The 24,054-nt window shown below is 40.3% G+C and overlaps 1 protein-coding gene across 1 annotated transcript in view; it reads left to right on the forward strand.

The window, feature by feature from the left end:
• The window catches only part of PCDH11X (protocadherin 11 X-linked), a 516,609-nt gene that overhangs the window by 358,449 nt on the left and 134,106 nt on the right, over positions 1-24,054 (forward strand). Inside the window, exon 6 of the mRNA XM_072877252.1 lies at positions 17,639-17,837. Within this exon, the coding sequence (XP_072733353.1) occupies positions 17,639-17,837 (199 nt within the window). The remainder of the gene's footprint in view (positions 1-17,638; positions 17,838-24,054) is intronic.

A 24,054-nucleotide genomic window follows, 5' to 3' on the forward strand; every position in this document is an offset into this window, starting at 1 on the left:
CTGTGGTGGTTATTGTACATTTGTATTGCTGGGAGAAGGAGGTTTCCTGAAATGCAAAACCCACAGGATGCAAAAATGCTTAATGTTTACCTAGCAAGTGTAAGAGTGCATCGCTGATAGGGAACTTTGCAGAGTTATGCCGATAGGGCGATGCGCTTGTGGAGTGCCAGGCAAGTTATTGATTGGAGCTGGAGAGTCATCTTCTTGTAGCTGTTGTTTGTCTTCACTTTCTTCTGTGAGTCCCTGGGGAGTCAGTTGGGAATTAGGCTGTAGTCTGTACCAAGCGTGGATTTATAGTCTTTAACTGTGGGAAAAAAAATGGGTATATCTTTTGAGGCAGGGATGTAAGCAATTACAGAAAGTGAATTTGTTGGCTGGGGTTACAGTGGGCCAGCACAATATAACACAAGAGGAAATGATATCCTCCCAACTAGGGAAATGACTTCCACAGCTGCCTGATCTCTTTCATCAGAGGCTCGGCATTAGTCATTATTTCTGTAATGAAATAAATGAACATATCATAGTCCTGAGTCTCAAAGGCAATTCTAGAGATGTAGGTGAAAGGGACAAAGTGTTGCTCTGGATCCCTTTTGTTTCACTGCTCGTGATGGCATTTAGTATCTTGCCACCTTGCTACACGAGCACTGACCGAAATCTGCGCTGACTTTGATTGTGTTCATTTGAGATGTGACAGTACATTTCTCTAGTAAATATATCTCTGTCTGTGCTTCAGCTACCTACGGCAACACAACCCAAGTCTTTGAACTTCTGGGAAGAGTCAGCTGGTGTGCTTCAGGCTGCTGCTTCACTTCTGGTCTCCCAGTAAACTACTTTGAAACCAAAGCAATGCTGCCAGCCGTCTTTCAAACAATGAGCCTGCCTCAACAGTTTAATATTATTCCACTGAATCGCAGACAAGCATTGGGTTTTCGGAGAGGGGGTGGTTGTTTTTTGTAAGAAATTATTTTTTTTGTTTTCAACACACTAGAATGAGATCAAAGTCACTTTAGTTTGTGTTCTGCGCAAAGGTCTGAATCCAGTGTTCTCGAAGTGAAGCTTTGTCTCCTTGTGGCTTTGATTTCCCACTTCCAAATACCATGTTTATGTGTTTTCTTTGTTATGTATCTCAAAATGTTTAAATGTCTTATACATTACAGGTAGTATTTCTACTGCTGAATCATCCACAACCAGTTCTGCAGCCATTCCTCCCCTTCCCACCACCCCTCCTGCATTCACCCAGCTTCTGCATAAAGGGATTTTTAAACAGGGTGCACAGTTAGCTATAACAGTAGCTACGTATATTTTTGACTCCTCAACACCATATAAAACTGCCAGAAGACTGTAGAATTCACTCCATTAAAGGCGGTTGCTGAAATTCATGACATGCCTTGATTTCTGGCTACTAAAGAAAATACATTTTAAAGTCTGTTGAAATGGAAGCTGTTTAACAATAAGCATTTACCTTCCTCTAATTCTTCACCAAGAACCGCTATGATTTTAAATAAAGTAGGATTCTTTTTGAAATTATGATTAGTCCCTGGTGTAAAGAAGGGTCCTGAAAGTGTTTAATTAGGCAACAACAAAAAGCACGAAATGAGGAAAGCTGATTCTGTAGATATCTGATGATCGTACTGAGATATAATTGACGTAGAGAAGCCTGTTGCTTCTAATAGTTTAAGTGCCTTGCACACCCACTGCATGCACTGAGTACAATAAAATGTTCTATCACACTTTCTCTTCATCATACCCAATATATGATCCATACTCCTGCAATAATAGCAGGGATAATTAATTCTGGCTTAAGTATTTAGAAAATTATTAAGTGCTGCAATTACAGGCTTTCCAAATGGCAGTATTTAGAAGCAAGAAGCTATTCTCTACACTCCCTCCCTCCCATATCTGTGTGCACTGGAAAACTTCAGTTCAGCAACATAAGGAAAAAGCCCCTGCAGGAGTGCATCTTAATGTAGTATTAATTGGGTAAAGGAAGAACTAGGCTCAGGAACACAGAGGGTGCATTTGGAACAGGACAAATAATCTGAAATACAAGTATGATGAATTCCCTTTGTCTCTCTGCTGTGGTTGCTGCAGCACTTTTGTTTATATTGATCTGAACGGCATGGAAATTTTCTTTCATCTGTCATTTACATTCATTTTACCTCTTGCAATTGCCTCTGCCAGCTTACATGCTTGTTTTCTGGTGAGTCTATTAATAAGATTTCCAGTACATCAAAAGAATTTCTTTTGTGCAAAGGTAGAATATAATACACCTAAGGTGTAGGAGGGTTCCTAGCTTCAATTTTATCTACTAAAAGTTATTAATGAGTTCTGTGAAGTAAAAAAAAAAAATAAAAAGGATAATGCTAATTGCATGCTATAGATTTTCCTCCATTGCTTACTCATTTAGTTGGCGACTTGCAGAATAGAATATTCACACCGTAGCTTTCTTCTGATTGCAATATGCCTCCTGAATGGACAAAAATAGGACCAAAGGTCAAATTAATTAAAAACAGTAGGAGAAAGAACATAATTAATGCTGCAAGTTTGTATTTACACATTTTGCCTGGAAAATGTGTGAAGTGCATTTTGTTTTGTGCAAAGCACAGACGCTGTATGCCAATGAAAATAAGAAAACACTAAGAAATACCTTAAAGAGTAGAATTAAATTTAATTCTTTAGTCAGGAAAATTTATGCTTTACGATGGTTTTAGGGTGAGCAACCAGGGAAGTTACCATGTGTATTCAACAGTGTAATTGATGCAGGAATGCAAGTCTATGTGCATGGACGTGTAGCTGTGTGCGGAAGAGACCTGTGCCCATAGCGTCTCCCTGTTGCCCGCATGCCTTATGCCAGCTCTGCTGGCATTAATGTCATTACCCTTCCACATATGCATTTTTCCTGCTGGTTTATTTCAAAGGCCCTCCCTGGTTCTCAGATACCTACAGCAATTTGCCTTCTCCTGAGCAGTAAGAATACAGTGTAGACCCAACGCCTTGCATTTGGTCTTGCATGACTGCATGTTAAAAAGGATTTCTGCACCGTCACGCTTTTCTGGATCAACTAGAGCCAGCAGTTGCCTTTCCTGATCATCTCCTTGGTGTCAGAGTTGTAAAAGTATTGCAGATTTATAGGTTGCAAGTTCAGTGTGGCTTGTATGGAGAATAATATTTACTTCTGATTTAACTGAGCTTTACATGAAATTTGAATAATCCTGAAGTAAAGATGGTAGCAGTATTAATCTTCTGCGTGGCACGTGAGGAAATAGAGGTAGCCACTGAATGCACTGAGGCAGCTGCAGAAGTGGCATTCACGGAGCCTTTGGCCTTCTCTCCCAGCCCCTTTTATTTCTCAGCTCTTTGGAGCAGTTTTACTTGAGCATCTTTCCAAAGTTGCGGGGACTCGGACTCAGGATTATGCTATTTATGAGTATGCAATGTTATTTTTGGTTTTATACAGTAAGTGTCTGGGACTAAGTTGCTCTTAAGCAAAACATCGGAACGCTCAGTGCTGCTGACAGGCACTTGGTGTTCTGTGCGGGCTACCAGCCGGCAGTCCAAGACGTGGCCTTCGTGGCTCCCGGGAAGTGCCCAGGCCTCGCTTTTGCTGACTGCTCTACTATTTCCCCTTGGTCCTTTATATATTTTTGCATTAGTACCTTTCTCTTGACTCCTTGCTTTACTAAGTAAACGCCTTCGCTTCTCTCTCGGTTTCTACTTACTGTGCATGGCTCGAATTCACCCGTTTCCTCACTCACCTCAGGAACTGTCAGGAAAGCAGCCCAAGGTCACAGGTCTGTGCTTTATAAAGCCAGGTCCCTGGTGACAGACGCCTGAACCTAACAAAACCGGACCTTGACTTGCAGGTCCGCTCCACAGCTGCATTCTCGTTGCGATTTCAGAGCACAGCTCCCACGGTTGTAGGTCGTGGCTGGGTTGGAACCGGGGCAGCGTCAGGCGCACGGGTCTGGCCGCGGGCAGGTCGCCCGCTCTCGGCGGCACACAGCAGCTCTCGGCTTGCTTGGAGAGGAAGCGACGTTCCTCAGACTTCAGCTGGAGTCCCTCGATTCCCCTTGCCCAGAACTGCATTATTTCTTTATGCAAACTAACATATGCTGCATTACTTCAGTAATTTGTGTTGTATATTTTGCTCCGTGAAGAAAGATGAGTAAGTAATCTTAATAGTCTTAAAGAATGGCTGCACTGAATATGGAAATAAGCTAAAAAGATTTAAGGAACAAGGGAAGGCTAATGGCTTTTTATTTTGCTTTACTGAGATTACACAAGTGGTGAATTCTGCAAGACAGTTATATATTCTGATTATCTGAAAGGACAGTTGCAGAGACATAGCTCTGTAGGAGCGAAGGATGGTATCAATGATACAATACAGCACTTCAATTTGTAAAATTTTTCCCATTTACAAATAGGTATTTCAGACATCCATTTCAGAATGCGTTAGTAGCATGTAGCTCAGCTCACTGTAGTAATTTTGAATATTTCATGTATTCTACTGTAAATAACAGCTACTGTAAATAACTATCACCCTGATAGTATAAGCTGCGAAAATAGTGATGCAAATGGGAGATTTCTGACTTTAATCAAATAAAACATAATGCTTTTTCTTAAAACAACTTGGAGAGAAAAATGGATATTTCAAATATTTGAAATAAAAAAGCATTGCAGCAGTGTTCACCGTGGCATTTATCACATAGCATCTTTCGTATTCACAATAACAGAAGATTGAAACAAAGCAAAGTGTACTAGTCAAAAATTCCTTTATTTCAGTATATGGAATAACTTCGCGTATTGAGAGTAAAGCTTTTATCTGGCAATTGGAAAGGCAATTTCAGGATTGCCACATGTTTTGACCCTGGAAGCTTTCTTGGATTCTTTCTTGGTACCTCTTCTGGTGAAAGTTTTCTTGATCCAGGGAAGACTGTCCTGGACCACTGGAGTCCACTAAAGAGTGTAATGCTGAAAAACGTCTCCATAGTTCAACGCTAGGTTTTTACTTTGTACAAAGCAAATACAGCATGAACTGCATCACTGCTTATAAATTTTGGCCTATAGCTTTATTTTACACAGGCCAGCAGGTTTTCTTTGTATTCTCTTGTCTCTTCCTTAACCATTTCACCTAAAGGTGGACTAATAATTACCATGAGAATGTACTTTAGATAGGTGACCTCAGACGGCAAACGCACTGTACATTTAAAATTAAGAATGGGTAATCTAGGTGGTTAAAGGATATTTGCTAAAGGCCAAAAAGATAAATGTTGCAAGCAAATACTGATACAGAGAGCAGAAAAGAGAGTGCTTTCACTGCACTCTTAAGTAAGTCTTGGGTTTCCTGAGAGCCCATTTTGGGTGAAAGGGTAACTTTTTGTCTATTCTTTCTCTTCTCCGGACAAAGCAAGATGCTTTTTTGACAGCAGCATAAAATGTATTCATTTTATCTCTCCATTTTAACTATCATCAGTTCCCATTCTAGCTAATCAAACACTTGATATCAAACATTATAGATTTGCTGCTATAACAAATTAAATGCTGTTATAACAAAGGTGTGCTGTCATAACAAATATAGTGAGATAGTGACATGCCAAAGAGCTGCTTTTCTGTTCACTTTAAAAGGCCCTTCACTTTTAATTTAATTTATTGTTTTAATTTTTGTGTTGACTCTTCTTAGGGAGATATTGCAGAAAACGTGCTTCTTTACTATGTCAGGGTGCAGTAAGGTCTGGCTGCTCCCTGGGGACCAGGAGCAAGGGGTGGTCTCCACGGCTTTTGAGGACTACTGTGAATGATACCAAAATTGGTGGAAATGTAATCTAGAAACCTTTGGATCCAAAAATATGAGGCTTTTTTTCTGGAAGAAATCAAGGAGATCTCTCTGTCTTTCTTTCTCTTTATTCAAGAGGTACCTCAACCTCTTCAGGTTCTAAGCTTATACTGCGGCCTTGCTCTCTGCCATAATTTGCGTACCTTTTTTTTTAACCATAGCAAAATGAGTTCACATTCAACAACTACATGTGTGAATATCAAACATAAGGTTATTCCATGTCTGTATTACACATGAACTGCTTGATAATCTTCCCACTCAAATATCCTACCCACACCTGCAGGAAAAAGTTCTGTGGAGCCAAGATTTATTTTATAGGGTGAGATACAACTAAAGTGGTACACAACTACTTGTGCTAGAGTATTTAAGAATACTCCTTGATCATGTCTTACTAAAAGTATGCATCTGTGTTTTTCTTCTGACTTCAGTACACTTTCAACCCAAAGAACCAAAATCAGATAAATGTCCCTTTTTCTGGGGAACACTAATAAGAATAGCTCCATTTATTGGTCATAAATGATGAAGGCACATTTGCCAGCCTCTTTAAGTGAATACTTCATAGAATCATAGAATCGTAGACTCTAAGGTTGGAAAAGACCTCTAGGATCATCTAGTCCAACCGTCAACCCAACACCTCCATGCCTACTAAACCATGTCCTGAAGTGCTACATCTACACGTTTTTTGAACTCCTCCAGGTGTGCTGCTTTTGGCTGGGATAGTTTTCTTCATAGTAGCTGGTATGGGCTAAGTTTTGGATTTGTGCTGAAAACAGTGTTGATAATACAGAGATGTTTTCATTGTTGCTAAGTAGTGCTTACACTAAATCAAGGGCTTTTCAGCTTCCCATGCTCTGCCAGGTGCAGAAGAAGCTGGGAGGCGACACAGCCAGGACAGCTGACCCCAACTGACCAAAGGGCTATCCCACACCGTATGGCATCATGCTCAGCATATAAAGCTGGGGAAGAAGAAGGAAGGGGGCAATATTCAGACTGATGGCATTTGTCTTCCTAAGTAACTGCTACACATGATGGAGCCCTGCTTTCATGGAGATGGCTGAACACCTGCCTGCCCATGGGGAGCAGTGAATTAATTCCTCGTTTTGCTTGCGTGTGCAGCTTTTGCTTTCCCTATTAAGCTGTCTTTATCTCAACCCACAAGTTTTCTCGCTTTTACTCTTCCGATTCTCTCCCCCATCCCACTGTGGGGGAGTGAGCGAGCAGCTGGGGGGGGCTTAGCTGCCAGCTGGGGTTAAACCATGACACCAGGGATGGTGACTCCACCACCTCTCTGGGCAGCCTGTTCCAATGCTTGATAACCCTTTCAGTGAAGTAAAATTTCCTAATATCCAGTCCAAACCTCTCCTGATGCAACTTGAGGCCATTTCCTCTCATCCTATCACTTGTTACTTGGGAGAAGAGACCGACCCCCACCTCTCTACAACCTCCTTTCAGGTAGTTGTAGAGAGTGATAAGGTCTCCCCTCAGCCTCCTTTTCTCCAGGCTAAACAACCCCAGTTCCATCAGCTGCTCCTCATAAGACCTGTTCTCCCAACCCTTCCCCAGCTTCGTTGCCCTTCTCTGGACATGCTCCAGCCCCTCAATGTCTCTCTTGTAGTGGGGGGCCCAAAAGTGAACACAGTATTCAAGGTGCGGCCTCACCAGTGCCGAGTACAGGGGCACGATCACTGCCCTAGTCCTGCTGGCCACGCTATTGCTGATACAAGCCAGGATGCTGTTGGCTTTCTTGGCCACCTGGGCACACTGCTGGCTCATATTCAGGCGGCTGTCAACCAACACCCCCAGGTCCTTTTCTGCCTGGCAGCTTTCCAGCCACTCTTCCCCAAGCCTGCAGCGTTGCATGGGGTTGTTGTGACCCAAGTGCAGGACCCAGCACTTGGCCTTGTTGAACCTCATACAATTGACCTCGGCCCATCGATCCAGCCTGTCCAGGCCCCTCTGCAGAGCCTTCGTCCCCTCAAGCAGATCGACGCTCCCGCACAACTTGGTGTCATCTGCAAACTGACTGAGGGTGCACTCGATCCTCTCATCCAGATCATTGATAAAGATATTAAACAGGACTGGCCCCAACACAGAGCCCTGAGGAACACCGCTTGTGCCCGGCCACCAACTGGCTTTAACTCCGTTCACCACAACTCTCTGGGCTCGGTCATCCAGCCAGTTTTTTACCCAGCAAAGAGTACACCCGCCTAAGCCATGAGCCCCCAGCTTCTCCAGGAGAATGCTGTGGGAGACAGTGTCAAAGGCTTTACTAAACTCCAGGTAGATAATGTCTACAGCCTTTCCCTCATCCACTAGGCGGGTCACCTTGTCATAGAAGGAGATCAGGTTGGTCAAGCAGGACCTGCCTTTCCTGAACCCATGCTGGCTGGGCCTGATGCCCTGGTTGGCCTGCACATGCCTGTTGAGCGCACTCAAGATGATCTGCTCCATCAGCTTTCCTGGTACCGAGGTCAGGCTGACAGGCCTGTAGTTCCCCAGATCCTCCTTCTGTCCCTTCTTGTAGATGGGCATCGCACTGGCAAGCCTCCAGTTGTCTGGGACCTCCCCTGTTAACCAGGACTGCTGATAAATGAGGAAGAGTGGCTTGGCAAGCTCCTCTGCCAGCTCCCTCAGTACTCTCAGGTGGATCGCATCTGGCCCCATAAACTTGTGAGTGTCCAGGTGGCATAGCAGGTCATTAACTGCTTCCTCCTGGATTATGGGGGGGCTCCATTCTGCTCTCTGTCCCTGTCTTCCTGCTCAGGGGGGCTGAATTCCCTGGGGATAACCGGTCTGACTATTAAAGACTGAGGCAAAGAAGGCATTAAGTACTTCAGCCTTTTCCTCATCCTTGGAGGCAATGTTCCCCCCCGCATCCAATAAAGGAGGGAGATTCTTCTTGGCTCTCTTTTTGTTGTTAAGGTATTTGTAAAAACATTTTTTATTATCTCTTACAACAGTGGCCTTCTTGATTTCTAGCTGGGCTTTTGCCTTTCTCATTTTCTCTCTGCTTGATTTGACAAGATCCCTGTACTCTTCTTGAGTTGCCTGCCCTTTCTTCTGAAAGTGGTAAACTCTCCTTTTTTTCCCGAGTTCCTGCAAAAGTTCCCTGTTCAGCCAGGCCAGTCGTCTTCCCCACCAGTTCTTGTGATAGCTTGTGGAGTTATACGCATGTGTATTGCTTCAGAAAAATTTGACCTTTAAATTAAAAACTGAATAGAAAAAAATCACAAATGGAAATTGAATCAGGTTCTTGAGATTTCTTCCAGGTCTCTATAGCTCTAATAACCTCATCGTGCTTGAACTTAATGGCTTAGCCTTGACTGCTATGATGCAAAAGTAGGGGCTGGAGGTCAGCGAGTAAATCACTGGAACAACATTTATTATTCCATAAATCTATACCTTACTCATGAAGAAAGATGAAATCTATTTATCTAAGCTACAACTGAAATGTATTAATTAACAGAATGAAATTAGAGCTAGAGTGCTATGTACACTTATAAACGTATAAATTCTGCTCTGTTTCAGTATTAACACAAAGAAAATACTAGGTAAGCAATAGTGTTGTTTTTAAAAGAAATATTCACAGCTGTAATAACACCCAATCAATATTTCTGCTAAAAAAGATCCATGTTGCTGGACCAGCAGTCAGAAGTGATGTCAAGTATTACCAAAATGTTTCTGTATTATTGTTTATGATTATGTTCTTTTAACTAAAATGGCTTTGCCTATCAGAAATCAAGCATTCGAGATAATAACATCACAGATGATAACCTGGAAAGTGAAAAACATATTAAAAAAAAAATATCAGAATTGAGGCTTTCCTATTTCTCAACCTTAGCAACAGCACAGCCATAGTGCAACTTTCATGTGTAATTTTTATTTAATCACATGTCAAATTGAAGACTTACATGAATTAAACTTTAAAAAGTATGCTTTCAGCTATCATTTTGGCATCTAGTTAGCATACAATAACTGCCTTTCAAAAGCTAAATAAAATGTTTGACATGCTTTAAATGTTATTTTCAGTTTTATTTGCTTTTTTATTTCAGTTCTTTGTCGTTATTTCAGAAAGCTCAGAAAATACAATTTAACTTTTAAATGTTGCTGGGGAATGTCATATGAGATATGCTCTTTGGTACAATGAGGATTAGAATCTGAAAATAAATACCCATTAAGGTTGTTAATCAGAAATTCGTGACGTTTCAGGTTTATAACGTTTTTGTTCAGCGATGATTTGGCTAATGAGTTTGTTCCATGACCTGTGTGCCGCAAGAGGAAGATGGGAGTATTGGCTTAGCTTCTAGTTACTTCAGTGAAAAATGACATCAGTGAAAATTTGCTTCTTAAAGTAGGTGGTGTTAAAAAAATTGTTGCTTACCCACATGAAAAAGGGTTTCACAAAATTATTCTTTCGCAATAGCTAATAGCTGAAATGTAGGACATTTTCACTTATCAGTTAGGTGCAGTTTTACATGCCTGCAGGAAATGCCTGTAGGGGCATGTGAGTATGATTGGAGTAAGGCACCCTGAGTAAGCGAGTGTGGTAGAGTTACAAGATAGTCTTGGAAGATTACTTCTCATCACTTGAGCCAACTCTTTGAGTGAATCCAACTACAAGATCTGACAATTTTAAGTAATTTCCGTTTGAGCAGGTAAAGGGGCACCATCTATTCCACTGTTTTGCTGTGGAGGCAGTAATTCTTTCATTGAAAACCTACAGATCTGTCTGGGATAATCATCCATATTGAATTTGCATTTGTCTGGGCAGTCAACCAAGCTTTCACTTGCCTCTTTGAAATTAATAGGTTATGCTTCCTGCATCTAAATAAATTAATAAAGTGGGAGGAGTTATTTAAATCAATAAGAAGTGAAAGCCTAAAACTATTTACATATCATACTACTCATGAGATTTACATCTCATACTACTATGGAACACTTAGATGGTTAACCACAGTGAGGAAAGGTAAAAGTATTTATCAAAGCTTTCTCTTGTTTAGAAGGAAGGCAGATGCTGTATTTTCCTTTAGTAATTAGTGAGGATGTAAGATACCAGTTATTAATGTTAATGATATTAAATCAGAAGGACTAGATAGATTTGTAACAAGAATGTCAAAAGGATTATACTGGATTTCTGAAGTTTTAAAGATCTGAAAATGTAATGTTTTGCCAATATTTAAAAGGGTAAATATGGTAAACTGAGAAAACAGTAGGTCTGTTTGATCTGACAAACATACAGAAAATCAGAAGCTGAAGGGGATGCAATCAATAAAGATAGGACAGTAACTGATACAGCTGAATTTCTTCAATAAAAAGAAGGGCTTGTTCAACAAGCTTGATCTGTATGAGATAACAATTAAGGCTAATAGTTTTGGCAATAGTTGGGGGCGTTACTTTTTCGTGTGAGATGGGGAAAATACTGATTTTAATGTCCGCTAAGCTTGGACTGATCAAATAAGCTGGATATCATCACTTTGACAGACACTACGTCTCCCCTTCCCCCAAGTAGACAGGCCCTTCATTTTGCTCTTTTAAAAAAAAAAAAAAAGAGCCCTGTGCCAAATCACTGCAGGCCATATTGAAGAAATTAAAAAAACCCCAACTGCTAAAGCATAAAAGGTGATTACAATAGTGATTCGTTATTAGTGAAGTGTTTCTAGTTGTGTGTAATAATGGTGACCAAGAGTGTTCAGTGTCTTTATAGATGATCCAAAAGAAAATAGAGATCACTGCTGCTAGAAATTTAGAAGTTCACAGAATCGTATAGGTTGGAAAAGACCTTTAAGATCATCAAGTCCAACCATAAACCTAACACTACCAAGACCACCACTATACCATGTCCCTAAGCACCACATCTACATGTCTTTTAAATACTTCCAGGGACTCAACCACTTCCCTGGGCAGCCTGTTCCAATGCTTGATAACCCTTTCAGTGAAGTAAAATTTCCTAATATCCAGTCTAAACCTCCCCTGGCACAACTTGAGGCCATTTCCTCTTGTCCTGTCACTTGTTACCTGGGAGAAGAGACCGACCCCACCTCTCTACAACCTCCTTTCAGGTAGTTGTAGAGAACAATAAGGTCTCCCCTCAGCCTCCTTTTCTCCAGGCTAAACAACCCCAGTTCCCTCAGCTGCTCCTCATCAGACTTCTGCTCTAGACCCTTCCCCAGCTTGGTTGCCCTTCTCTGGACACGCTCCAGCCCCTCAATGTCTCTCTTGTAGTGGGGGGCCCAAAGCTGAACACAGTATTCGAGGTGCGGCCTCACCAGTGCCGAGTACAGGGGCACGATCACTTCCCTAGTCCTGCTGGCCACGCTATTTCTGATACAAGCCAGGATGCCATTGGCTTTCTTGGCCACCTGGGCACACTGCTGGCTCATATTCAGGCGGCTGTCAACCAACACCCCCAGGTCCTTTTCTGCCTGGCAGCTTTCCAGCCACTCTTCCCCAAGCCTGCAGCGTTGCATGGGGTTGCTGTGGCCCAAGTGCGGGACCTTGCACTGAGTCTTGTTGAACGCCATACAATTGGCCCCGGCCCATCGATCCAGCCTGTCCAGGTCCCTCTGCAGAGCCTTCCTCCCCTCAAGCAGATCAACACTCCTGCACAACTTGGTGTCATCTGCAAACTGACTGAGGGTGCACTCGATCCCTTCGTCCAGATCATTGATAAAGATATTAAACAGAACTGGCCCCAACACAGAGCCCTGGGGAACCCCGCTTGTGACCGGCCGCCAACTGGAGTAAACTCCATTCACCACCACTCTTTGGGCCTGGCCATCCAGCCAGTTCTTTACCCAGTGAAGTTATTCTAATTTGAGTGAAAAATGATAACGAACATGAATATATTATGTATTTTGTCCATTACAAAGTAATCAGGATAACATAGTAAGATCTTAGATTTAATGCTCTGAGCTGCAGTGAGTATGTGAAATACAGACTTATAAAACAATTGATAGAAACTCTTTGGGCCATAATAGCTATGCTGTACACTACTAAGTTTAGGGAAAGAAAAAATAAAAATGCTGGCTTTTCTTTCTTAAGTTTCAACACATAGACATGTTTCCCATTGGGTTTGTGGTTGGATGCTTTTAAGCTGTTTGTCTTCATGTTATTCTGAGAATTTTACATTGATAGTAGCCGGGTCCTGTGTGTCTCTATCAAAGCATATGGAACAAAAGATTGTAGTTTTGGAACAAAAAGTGATAGTTGGGTATAAATAGATTTGAGCTGGAAATTATAGTTTGATTAGGGATTTTCTTTAACAACTGAGAAGAAGTACTGGTCATTGCTGAAGATAGTTGTCTGGTTATTTAAGGCATGCATTTCATACCCTCCTAGCATTTGAAAGACATAAGCAACTGAGAAAATTAATATTAGCAGCAAAACTAGAGTTTAAAGTTAAAAAATAGTTTTGACTACTTCTTTATTCACTGGCTGCTAGTAATGGAGAAAAAACATTGAAGTAGTCCTGTTCTTTTACTTTCATCCTGTCTTACAGCATCTCCTAAATAAGGTCTGTTTTAAATCAGAATCATCATCTAAATAATATAATTAATTCAACATAAATTAAACAGTAGTATTTTTTCTTTATGATATCCTTTTAAAAGGATATTAATTTGCTTCAATGAATGAAGATAATAAGGTTAATAGTTTAATGTTCCTCAGTTGATATCTGCTGCTTTTTCTATTACCTTTTTTCAGTTTTTGATTATAAATTGGCTAACCCCTGGTGTATAATTCCAGAAATCATCCCTTCAATGTATCCAAAGCTATTTACTTAGACTCATCTTTTATTATTCCCACTGCCACAGTCTAATTATTGTAGTGAAAGATTGAACACAGAATAGTTTGGGGCTTTGATCAGTCTTCATATAAATTTCAATAATGAGAGTAAAAGGTTTGCGGTTTTCTGAGATAATTTGATCCCTCCAGACACACACTGCTGTTACAAAATGCAGTTCTTTTTTGGATGCTGTATGAGACCTCTGACAGAATTTGTGTCTGGGTTCATGACATCTCTGGAAGCAAAATTCTTTTTTCATACCAATAAAGAGTAATTTAATATTGTTAAATATGTCAGAGAAACTATATAGTACTGTACATTTGTCCTTAAATTTTCACTTCATTTTCCCCTATCAGCCTAATTGTCTGCATTACAAGTTCCTACATCAGCATTTTCTGAATCCACTAAGAATACATAATGGGTTTGCTTGCATTTCTCTCTTTTTGAAAAAATATACTGTCAGTCAAATAAATAAAACAAACCATAATCCTTGTTATTCTATTACTATCAGTGCTAGCTCCCTTTGGAGATAAATAGAAAAGCAGCTGGAGTCTGAGGATATTTTGCAATCTTATAAATTGAAATTTAAATGCCTCAAGGAGGAAATTTCCAAAATTATTGTGACAGAAGATAAGCCCCAGCTTTTGGCAAAATTTTATTAGAATTACTTGTTCCAGATCATTGTCTGATGCCTGCATGTATTAAGAAAATGGCAGCACTGCCATGTAGGGAAATAGCTGGGGTTTTTTTATCTTGGTAAATTCTTCTAAAAATGCTCTGTCATCAGCGTTATCAGGTGTGACATACAAAGGGACGCTATCAAATTAAAAATCATGAGCCTTAGATGATGCCAGTTTATTTTAAATCGTATGGTTTTTGTCTTTTCTACTCATAACAACTCAATTTATGTAACTAAATATTTAATTTTTTTTACTGAACGTGAGGGTTACTTAGTGATATTTTAAATTTTGTTTGGGGTATGGCTTTTGTTTTTTCTCATTGGGCTAGGCAGTTAAAAAAAAGGCTTGACGACTTTCTGGTCTCCTTTACTGTCATCTGCTAAAGAACTTTTGCCGTATTTTGACAACAGACCATGAACAGAAATATTCATTTGTTTAAACTTAGTGAATCCCAGTTGCACATAATAGTAACCATTGCATTCCCAGCCATTTGCAAAAGCTAATACTGGAATCTAACGCTAAAGCTTGGGCTAATAAGGTTTTAAAAATACTTTATTCTTAAGATCTACTGGTAACGTGGAGATGAGAAGATACAACATAACATGAATACCAAACAGCATGTGCAACACAAGACAGCATGAAGGCAATGTAAACCTCACAAAATACACGTAGTTTTTAGAAATAGTTTATGCAATGAAGATTGATTTTTCATAGGTACCGTGAATAGCAGACTCATTTAAGACCAAAGAAGTAGCATATTCCATTTCCACATGCTGTTGCTGTATGGCTATGCAAGCTTGGTGCGGTTTTGTATGCGGGGAGTCAATCAGAAACATTGCCAGAATATTTTCACTGGATTTCACTGGATTTCACTTTAGTTATTCAGACTTTCAGATAAGAGTCAGCTGAGACTGCTGGTATGACTAGGGCTCTGAGAGGCAATCAGCAGTTAAGAAGTAGAATAGGCTAAGCTGTGTCAGTAATTTCTGTGGATCCATCTGTTTTTTGGGCTGTGCAAAGACACCCCATGTATCTCTACTCGTCTGTGATGGGAAAAGGATCAGCAGGCAGTGGGAGAGCAGGACCACTGTCCCAGCCAGCCTCCAGAGAGCCCTGGGAGCAGCTGCAGACAGCTCGCTAGAGAGTTAAATAATATGATTCTTCTGGTGACACCAAAAATGCGTGGGGAGCGGTGTGGGGGTGTTAGCTGTGAGCCTTTCACCATCTGAATTTTTTTCCAGTGGGCTGTAAGGCTTCTCTCACAGTCACGGGAGGGATCTCTTCTCCCCTTTCCATCCTGTGTGATGGGAAGTCATTCTGTGTTCAGGTTTTCAGAGCTCCTCAACTGATGTCTTGACTTGATCTGTTCCAATTTTTCTTAAAGATCTGCCTAATGAGGGAGAATCTAAAATCTGCAAATTTGGTAAACAGGAAAGCAGGACTGGAAGGCAGAGTGTACTTGAAGATAAACAGACAAAATCATCTGGAAAAACAGAATGGCAGGAAGAATGAATGCAAAGTGCTGCACTTAGGCTCCAGCAATCAATGGCAATAACTAGAAAGTGGACAACTAGCAAAAGATCATTAGAAAAGGAGCTGGGCATTATGGTGGTTGGCAAGGAAAATGTGTTACACTGCCATGAAAAAGGCAAAGCAGTAGTGGAGCCTGCAGGAGATGTGCAATGATCCTTCTGCTCTACTCCACGCTTTAAAGATCTCGGCTGAAGCTGTGTAACGAGTTTTGAGCAGTGCACAGAGAAGCATGTGTGAGCACGTGTGCAGGGGGAGCAGTAAGAGATATCAGAAGGCACACGACAGCTTGAAATAATAAGGTCTGTTTATTCTGAAGTAGACTAAAGTGCCAAATGCCAGAAAGATGACTGGGAATAACCAGACCATGATGGATGGGACTGAAGAAGTGATTGATTTTGTAACAAGAAAGAGGCAGGTTAGACATTAGAAGAAAACCTCTCCATTAGCAACAGTGAAGCACTAGAACAGATTTTCTGGGAAAGCCATGAATTTCTTACTGGTAGCTTTTAAGAAGAGTTTTCACGCACATCTGTCAGGAATTGCATAGGTAAAGTTGATCTTGCCATTTTCTTGGCTGTACCACACTGTACAGCAGCTGTCTGTGGGCATATGAAATAATGTCACAGTGATAAAAAGAGATTTTGGAAAATAGAGGAACTTAACTTTTTAGCAAAAATGTAATATAACCGATGGTGTTCAACACCATCACCTATAGGAACCAAATATCTAGGGACCTCTAACAACATCTGCTGTGTTATAAACAAGGTATATACTTTTTCTGCATAATTGCATGACAAATCTGATCTCCAGCGTTACTAATCCCAGCAATTCTGGAACTGGAAAGTTTCGCATTGCTTTTCAAATGGAAGTTTGAGTAACATCAAGCTAAGAACATTTTAAATTGTTATTTTGAGGGGGTTTTTTAAATCTTCATGTTTCATGTTTCCAAGACACATGGAAATAAGACATATGGAAATAAGCAGGAGAGCTGCTTATTTCTTTGTTCATATTTTCTTTTAATACTGGGACAGGTTTAAATTTCAGTTATTCAGCTCCTAAATCAGGCAGAGTCACTTAGGTAATGCAAACATTGTCCTGTGCCTGATGCGTCGGGTGCTTCCTTCACCTGGCCCTTCCTTCAATAGCTGTGCCGTGATGCTTTCCTTGCTCAGCCCTCTGTTTCCCAGCTTCCAGCCTTTTACAGTTAAGATACAGATCTGTGGTATGACAGAAATCAAAGAGGTCGTAATGAAATGTCTGAAGGAGAGTAGTGGAATCTACTTTTAATTCATTAGTTTAATGGATGTGCAAAATCTATTAAAATTGTTTTCAATACATAAGGCTTGTTACTTGTTCTTTCTCTGCCTTAGAAGAATCCAACAACATCAGAAGAGTGTCACATTTTTTAGGCCCAAAAGTGTGGAACAGCTTTTAATGGGAAAGAAAATGTTTTTTGAAAACTAGAAAACTGAGCAGTGAAATAAATTGAGCCTCAGAAAGTGATTGAAATCTCCAAGTCAATATACAAAAGGCATCCAAAGACTTGTGAAGTCTGACAGAATCTCTTTAGTTTGAGGTGTCTTTCATTTTGCATCAGGGCTTACATTTTTAAAAAATAGAAGAAAGCAGTGCTGTCAGGTGAAGCGGGTTTGAAAGCAGGCTGCCTGTTCATGAAAGCCTGAAATTGTGCACAACTCTAGATAATGCGTCTTCAGCAGATAACTGAAATAATACATTTCCTAAATTGGTTGCATTAAGCAATTACTGATACTGTAGTGGAAACCATATAATTTTCTTCCTTCCTTGTAGCCTCAGCGCCGTGTCACGTTTCACCTACCAGATGGCTCCCAGGAAAGCTGCAGTGACAGTGGGCTCGGAGACCATGAACCCACGAGCGGTGCTAGCACATCGCACCCTCTGCCCCTCGGCTTCCCCCAGGAGGAGTACTATGAGCAAGCTTCACCCAACAGCCGGACAGAAGGAGACGGCAACTCAGACCCGGAGTCCAGTAAGTGACGAACTCTGGTCATCTTAGTTGCTAAGTCATTTGAGTATCGAAAGCGAGCTTCTTTTTCAGGCCATTATCAAAACTGAACGTTGATTTTGATGCGGTCAAAGCAGCTCTATATTTCTAAAAATGCAAAGTCTGACCATTGGAAATAAACCAGGCTTGAGCTGTAAAGAGTTTGTGGATTGCCTGGTATTTTGACAGATCTGCTGTGCTATACTCAGAGGGGCTTTCTGACGAGGTTAATGCTGTTGCCCTTATGGTCATAAATACCGCTCTGAGGGAGCTTATGCTTTTTCATGTGTTTCCCTACCCAACGCTACTGCGTGTAGTAGTTTGTTTTAACAGGAAGAACTTTTGGATGATGAGTAGGTCTGTGAAGACACTGCAGTCTCCAGAAATAAGGGTTTCTTGATTTGTCTTTTGAGAGCAACTACGGTATGTAGTAATAATCTCAAAAGAGTTTGTCATCTTACTTCTGCTGTTATCACTGGCTTCTCGTGATATTGAACAGTTAGGCAAAATCAAGGTGAGCTCAGGACCATGCTAGAGCTATGGATACTGGTATTGCTTTCTCTGCCATGATGTGATAGCCAGTTAGAGACTCCACGGTACTTTAGTCAACTGTTAATTGTCCAGGGGCTCTTTATCTGGATTAAATTGAACTGTGCCATTGATAAAGAGACACCTGAATGCGTGTCAGCCTCTAAGGCCTTGTTAGCGACCTAATAAGTGATTTGAAAATACATCTGTTCTGGGCAAAACTTGGCCCGAAAGGTTTATTTCAGCTGCTTTAGTGTATCATGAAGAATGAATTAGTAAGTCCTATGCTCTTGAAATAGCTCTGTGAGAAGGTAGTTACATCTCTGCACTGGCAAATACAGCATCCAGCAGAGAGCATTACCTCTGACTCCGAGCTGGCTCTGACAAATTCAGCCTGGCTTTTGGAAATCACGCTGCTGCCTTTGCCTTCTGCTGCCCGAGACTGGAGTCTGAGGGGCTTGTCTGCATGGATGAGGTCTGTTCTCTCCTTTTCTTTTAGTTCATAAACTATTAACTGGGGATCCTCAGTTTCAGGCTTTTTAAACTTTGTAAAGTTATATGGTTCCTGAAATAATGCCAGAACATTATTTTTTCTGAGCTGATAGACAGGTGACAAGAACCATCAGAGCTTTTGGATATTGTGTTGAAAACATTATTCATCGTTTGCTTTTGTTTGTGTTTATATATTTGAGGCTGTAATATACCCCTAAGAATATTCTAGGCAGTCAAACTGAATTCTTCACAGAATGAGGCTCTAAAGGGCTACAAATATACACCAAAAGGAAGAAAATTTCAAGTTATATATTGTATTTGCTGCTTTTGCTATGAATACTCAGGATCTGAACTTGCTTACCAGCTCCCTCCTCCTTTTGTTGTTTGTAACTGGTACTTATGCTCTACTGAAGTGAGCAGGACGTACATGAAATCAGTATTTGGGTCCTGCCGTGCAGAGAGCGTGGGACAGGACCTCGTGTATGAGGAGTTGTTAGAACAGGCATGGGGATCCTGTCTTGCCGTTTACAAAGAGGCTCAGGTTTTGGACTTACCCGTGCTTTTTGCAATTTCAGAAGAAATATGGATCATGACTCTTCTAGAATGTTGCCCTGAAAGTAATACAGCTTTGACATCTGAATATCATTGACACATATCACTGTGTGGAGACTAAGCAGGCATCTGATGTCTTTTCAAGTGTGAAGTTGAAGAAAGTTTAATCACCTGTCTAATTACCTGACAGTTCAGTTTTCAACTTGAAATCACAGTTTAATTAGCATTTATGTTATGTGAAGATTTTTTGCCCTTCTAACTTGTATCTTATTGAAACAGTTTAATTGACACAATATAGCATGATGCTTACAGTGCAGAAAGCATAGTTCGCAGTCCTTTTTGGTGTTTTATGCTTATATTAATGGCAGCATCTAGTGGCATCAAAACAAGCAGATATAAATAGATGTCTGTTGTGTGCTCTCATACATACAAGTAAAAAAGAAAGGGAAGACCCACAGCATATTTTTATTCAGTATGCTTCTGCAAAGTGACTGACTGTAGGTAAGAGCAACCAGAATATCTTGTGTGCTGATCTATGAAAGTGCTCAGCCTGAGATTCACTTTGTTTACTTGTGCATGCATGACACATTTAGTCAATAGTGAAATAGTGAAAACCATTCTGAATTGATAATTTCCTCTACAAACATGCTCCTAGATTTTTGATTGTTGTTTTTTTCATCTAATTTCAAGTGGTATGATATATTAGAAGTATTTCTATTTGTGTTTCATGGGCCAAAATGTTGTTAATGGGAAAAGAGAAAGGAATATATGGTCAGATAATCTGCAGAATTCATACAACAGAATTAGCATGGCCTTCATTCTGTCTCAAGATCTTTAATATCTGACCTGTCTTAATCTGAAACGTTGTCGAAAACATTAAGCCTGATTAATCATCTGATGGTGATTTAGTTCAACTTTGCCTGTGAAGGAGACATAGAGTTGGGATGAAACAACTTCAATAATGTCTAGAGCCTACTGAGACGTTAAGTGGTTTATGAAAGCTGATGACAGATGCCACCACATCACGCAAGGATATATTCAAAAGTGTTTTCTCCCTCTTGCTTTTCCTGAATACAGTTCTTAGGTTTTATTTGTTTCTCTAATATTGGAAGTTATTGTATTTTGGAAACTTTCCATTTATTAGCAATAGCAAAGTGTTTATTACAAAACACTAAAAAGATGGGCATAACTTAAAATAACAGAAACTGAGAAATAGTGGTGAGAGGAAGCCTTACAACTTCACATCCAATATAGGACTGAAGCAAGGGGGAAAGAATAACTGTAAGAATACAGTGGTTAGAAAACTATGAGCAATTTATATGTACACCTTTAAAATTAATTGACTGTACTAATTAAAATTAGCAATAGGCTATTTAAAATGATTTGTTTCCTCTTACTTTAGTTGCCTCCTCAAAAAAGCATAATGCGCAGTGTAGTAGATGCGTCATAAGGAAGAGATGCCAATAAACTGTCACACTAAGTAAATAGTAATATAAAAATGCATGTAGGTTTGTAGAGAACATTATCCTTAAGTCAGAGCACTAATGTATGTAGTATTCATATATTTTCTGCTCATAAATTGCTCAAACTAATAAGGATGCTCTAATAACTCCCTATGCTAAGGATTTTAACCATACCACCTTTTTTTTTCTTTTCTTTTTTCCCCCCGTATTACATTTAAATACAAAACACTCTACAAACATAGACAAAAAGTAACAAATTCTCTTTTTGTAAACTTCCCCAGCAAACTGGCTCTCAATGGTGCCCACTTAGTGGCTGTAAGCAGTGATGTTGACCCAAGGGGTTGAAAGGTACATGTTAACCCCAGTTATGCTGGGTTATTTAATACATGTGTAATGTATTAATGACAAATTTTCATGCTTCACCTGTTTTTATAGCCTTATCAAAACAATCTGGCTTTTTTTTTTCCTCTAGAGAATAAAACTATTTTTCTTACTTTTATTTGTAGAAGGTAGAATGCGCCCAGTTCAGCTAAGAAATCGGGCAGAATAAGAGGAATATAATTGAAGCTTTGGTGGGAAAAAAAAAACAGAAAACCCGAAAGTAATCTGCAATTAAATAATTGTAATTATTTTGCATAAACAAAATGGAAGTATAAACAAAGCTAGTTAAAAATTAAAAGACTAGTTCATGAAGCGAATCACACTGAGATTTCAGGGTTTTGAATAAGAGAAAAATGGCATCTTAAGGAGAGGGAGTCTCCATAACAATATTTAACATGAATTAGTGACTAATTAGCCACGAAAGTTGTCTTGAAAATCAGAAGGTGTAGTGCTAAGGAAAGGATGGCCAAAAGGTGAGCCGACATGTACTGTAACTTCATGGTCACTTTGAGCTGGTGTTGCCAGAGGTGGCTGTGGCTGCTTGGTTGCATCTCCCAGTTGCACCTTCTCTTGCAATGGCACAAGCATCTGTAGAGCTGCTTGGGTGAACAGGATAGAAGAATTCATCTGGGTTCAATCTGATCGGGGAGGGGAAGTTATTTTTAAACAGATCAGTTCCCCACTTTCATTCGTTAGATGAGGCACTACTTCTGGACAGCAAACGAGTGAATGAGTAGCTGGGGCAAAGCTTCTGCTGGCTTCAAGTGATCGTCAGACGTCAAGAGAATTAGTTTTAAGAAGAATTAAGACTATAATCTATGGTATTTAGTCACATAAGAAGGAGGTTTGCAGCAAGGATGACATCTGTTCATGATTAAAGATAGCATATATTTCTTCCCCAAAATTAAAAGAACACTTTCACCTTGCCTTAATTTTTGATAAGGATGATGTTGATGAGAGGGAAGACAGGCTGATGAAGAATGATGATAATGGAACTAAAAGTCAGAGCAGGTTCAGTGCATTCATGTGGAGGAGAGGATATAATCTTCCTCCCAGGATATCAAAACTGATAGTGTTTTCCTTATTTTTCTGTAATTCTAAGAGACAACGTGTCAAGAAAAAAAAGTGCTCAGTCAGGCTTCACTACTGGAAAACATTTACAAGAAAGAAACTAAGATATATGTACACAGAAAACAATAAATGGTATCGTTAAGTTTCCCATGAATAGTACTAGATTAGCTCTATTATCTCACTTCAATGACATGTATTTTTAATATTGGGGAATACATGTATAGTTAGTCTATATAGATTTAAGCACTAATAACTTTTATAATGACATTAAGGTGGAGCATAAGTAATTAAGAAGGAAAAGACACAGATTAATAGAAGAATAGAAAAATCTCCATCATTATCTTCATTAATGAGTTTGGCATTAAAAAGCGGGAACATGTCAATGAAATATTCTGCTATCTCAAAGCCAAGCATCACTGAAAATATAGAGGAGGAGGTGTGTATGACACAAGAATTGGATTTTGCTAAGGATTTGGAGTAATAGCAGTGGGATGAAATCTAATAGTTGAGAGTCTTTCTCATAGGAATGGGTGTATGTAACTAGTATATAAATCACCAGCTGAAAATGACATAAAGAAAAAAAACAACTGAGTATTACAAAGATAAACTATAAATCACCAGCACCTAATGTGATTGCGAAAAAATTCTGGGTTACCTCTAGTACAGGGAAAAAAAAGAAAGGAAAAAAAAAACCCCAAGGCATTGATGACACCACAACAGGAATATTATGAATAGTGTTGGCTTCCCACATTAAAGAAAGGTGAACTCACTTGAGAAACAGGTGTAAAGAAATGTTATTAATAACAAAGGAATGGAATGCCTATATACAGAAAAAGGAATTGATATTGGCTTGTTTAAACTGCAAAGTAAAGGCTGGCTGGGGATTAGGACTGCTCTCAAGTAATAGCAGAGAATGGGGGTAGAGAGATTTTGGTGGCCAAAATGAAGCGCTGGGTTGCTTCACCGGCAAAGGAGCAGGTGCTGCCTGTAAGCCCGCTGAGACCAGGTATTTGGGGATTTCAAAGAAGATCAGTGAGGAAGTATGGAAGCAGGGAATGAGAATGCTAACTGGTTTTAACGAGAAGTTTGATAAATTTGAGAGGGCAAATAAATCACCCTCTGTAATAGCGGCAAATCTGTTCTGCGATCCAGGAGGTCCCTTTTCTATGTTTGTAATATAAAAGCTGTCAATGAGCGTGTTTGCTGAGTCTCAGTTCTGCATTAGCCCTTGGCTTCGAATTCCAGCGCCAGGCTGGACCCCGGGCCAGCACGCGTGCTGCATCGCCCGCCCGGGGAGCTTCGCCCTGCTGCCGCCCAGCGCCCGCGCCGGCAGGGAGCCGTGCTGGCAGCCCGGCCGTGCCCGGGCGCTGGGGGAAGCCCACCTCAGTGACGGCTCGCAGGGTCCTGTAAATCTCGTCGATGTCGTCGTGAAGAAGAAAGGGTCAGTGCTGCACGCTGACGGCAGGCAGCTGAAGATAGGAAGCTCGCTCTCCCTGGGGAAAATGGCTGCATTTTTTGCCATCCTGACTTATCTCATAATCAGAAACGCTGCAGCTGCTGAAATATACTCTTTAAACATCATCAGTAAGGCTGCTCTGGCAGCTGGATTTCAGACCTCATGCTGGGGCACAAGAAAAAATAAAACTACAAAGTTTTAAGTATCTTGTTTCCTGTCCAAAAACTGGGGCTAGGAGCTCTTGCCAGCAGATATGTTT

This window comes from Ciconia boyciana, chromosome 12, assembly GCF_034638445.1.
Source record: "Ciconia boyciana chromosome 12, ASM3463844v1, whole genome shotgun sequence".
Lineage (NCBI taxonomy): Eukaryota > Metazoa > Chordata > Aves > Ciconiiformes > Ciconiidae > Ciconia > Ciconia boyciana.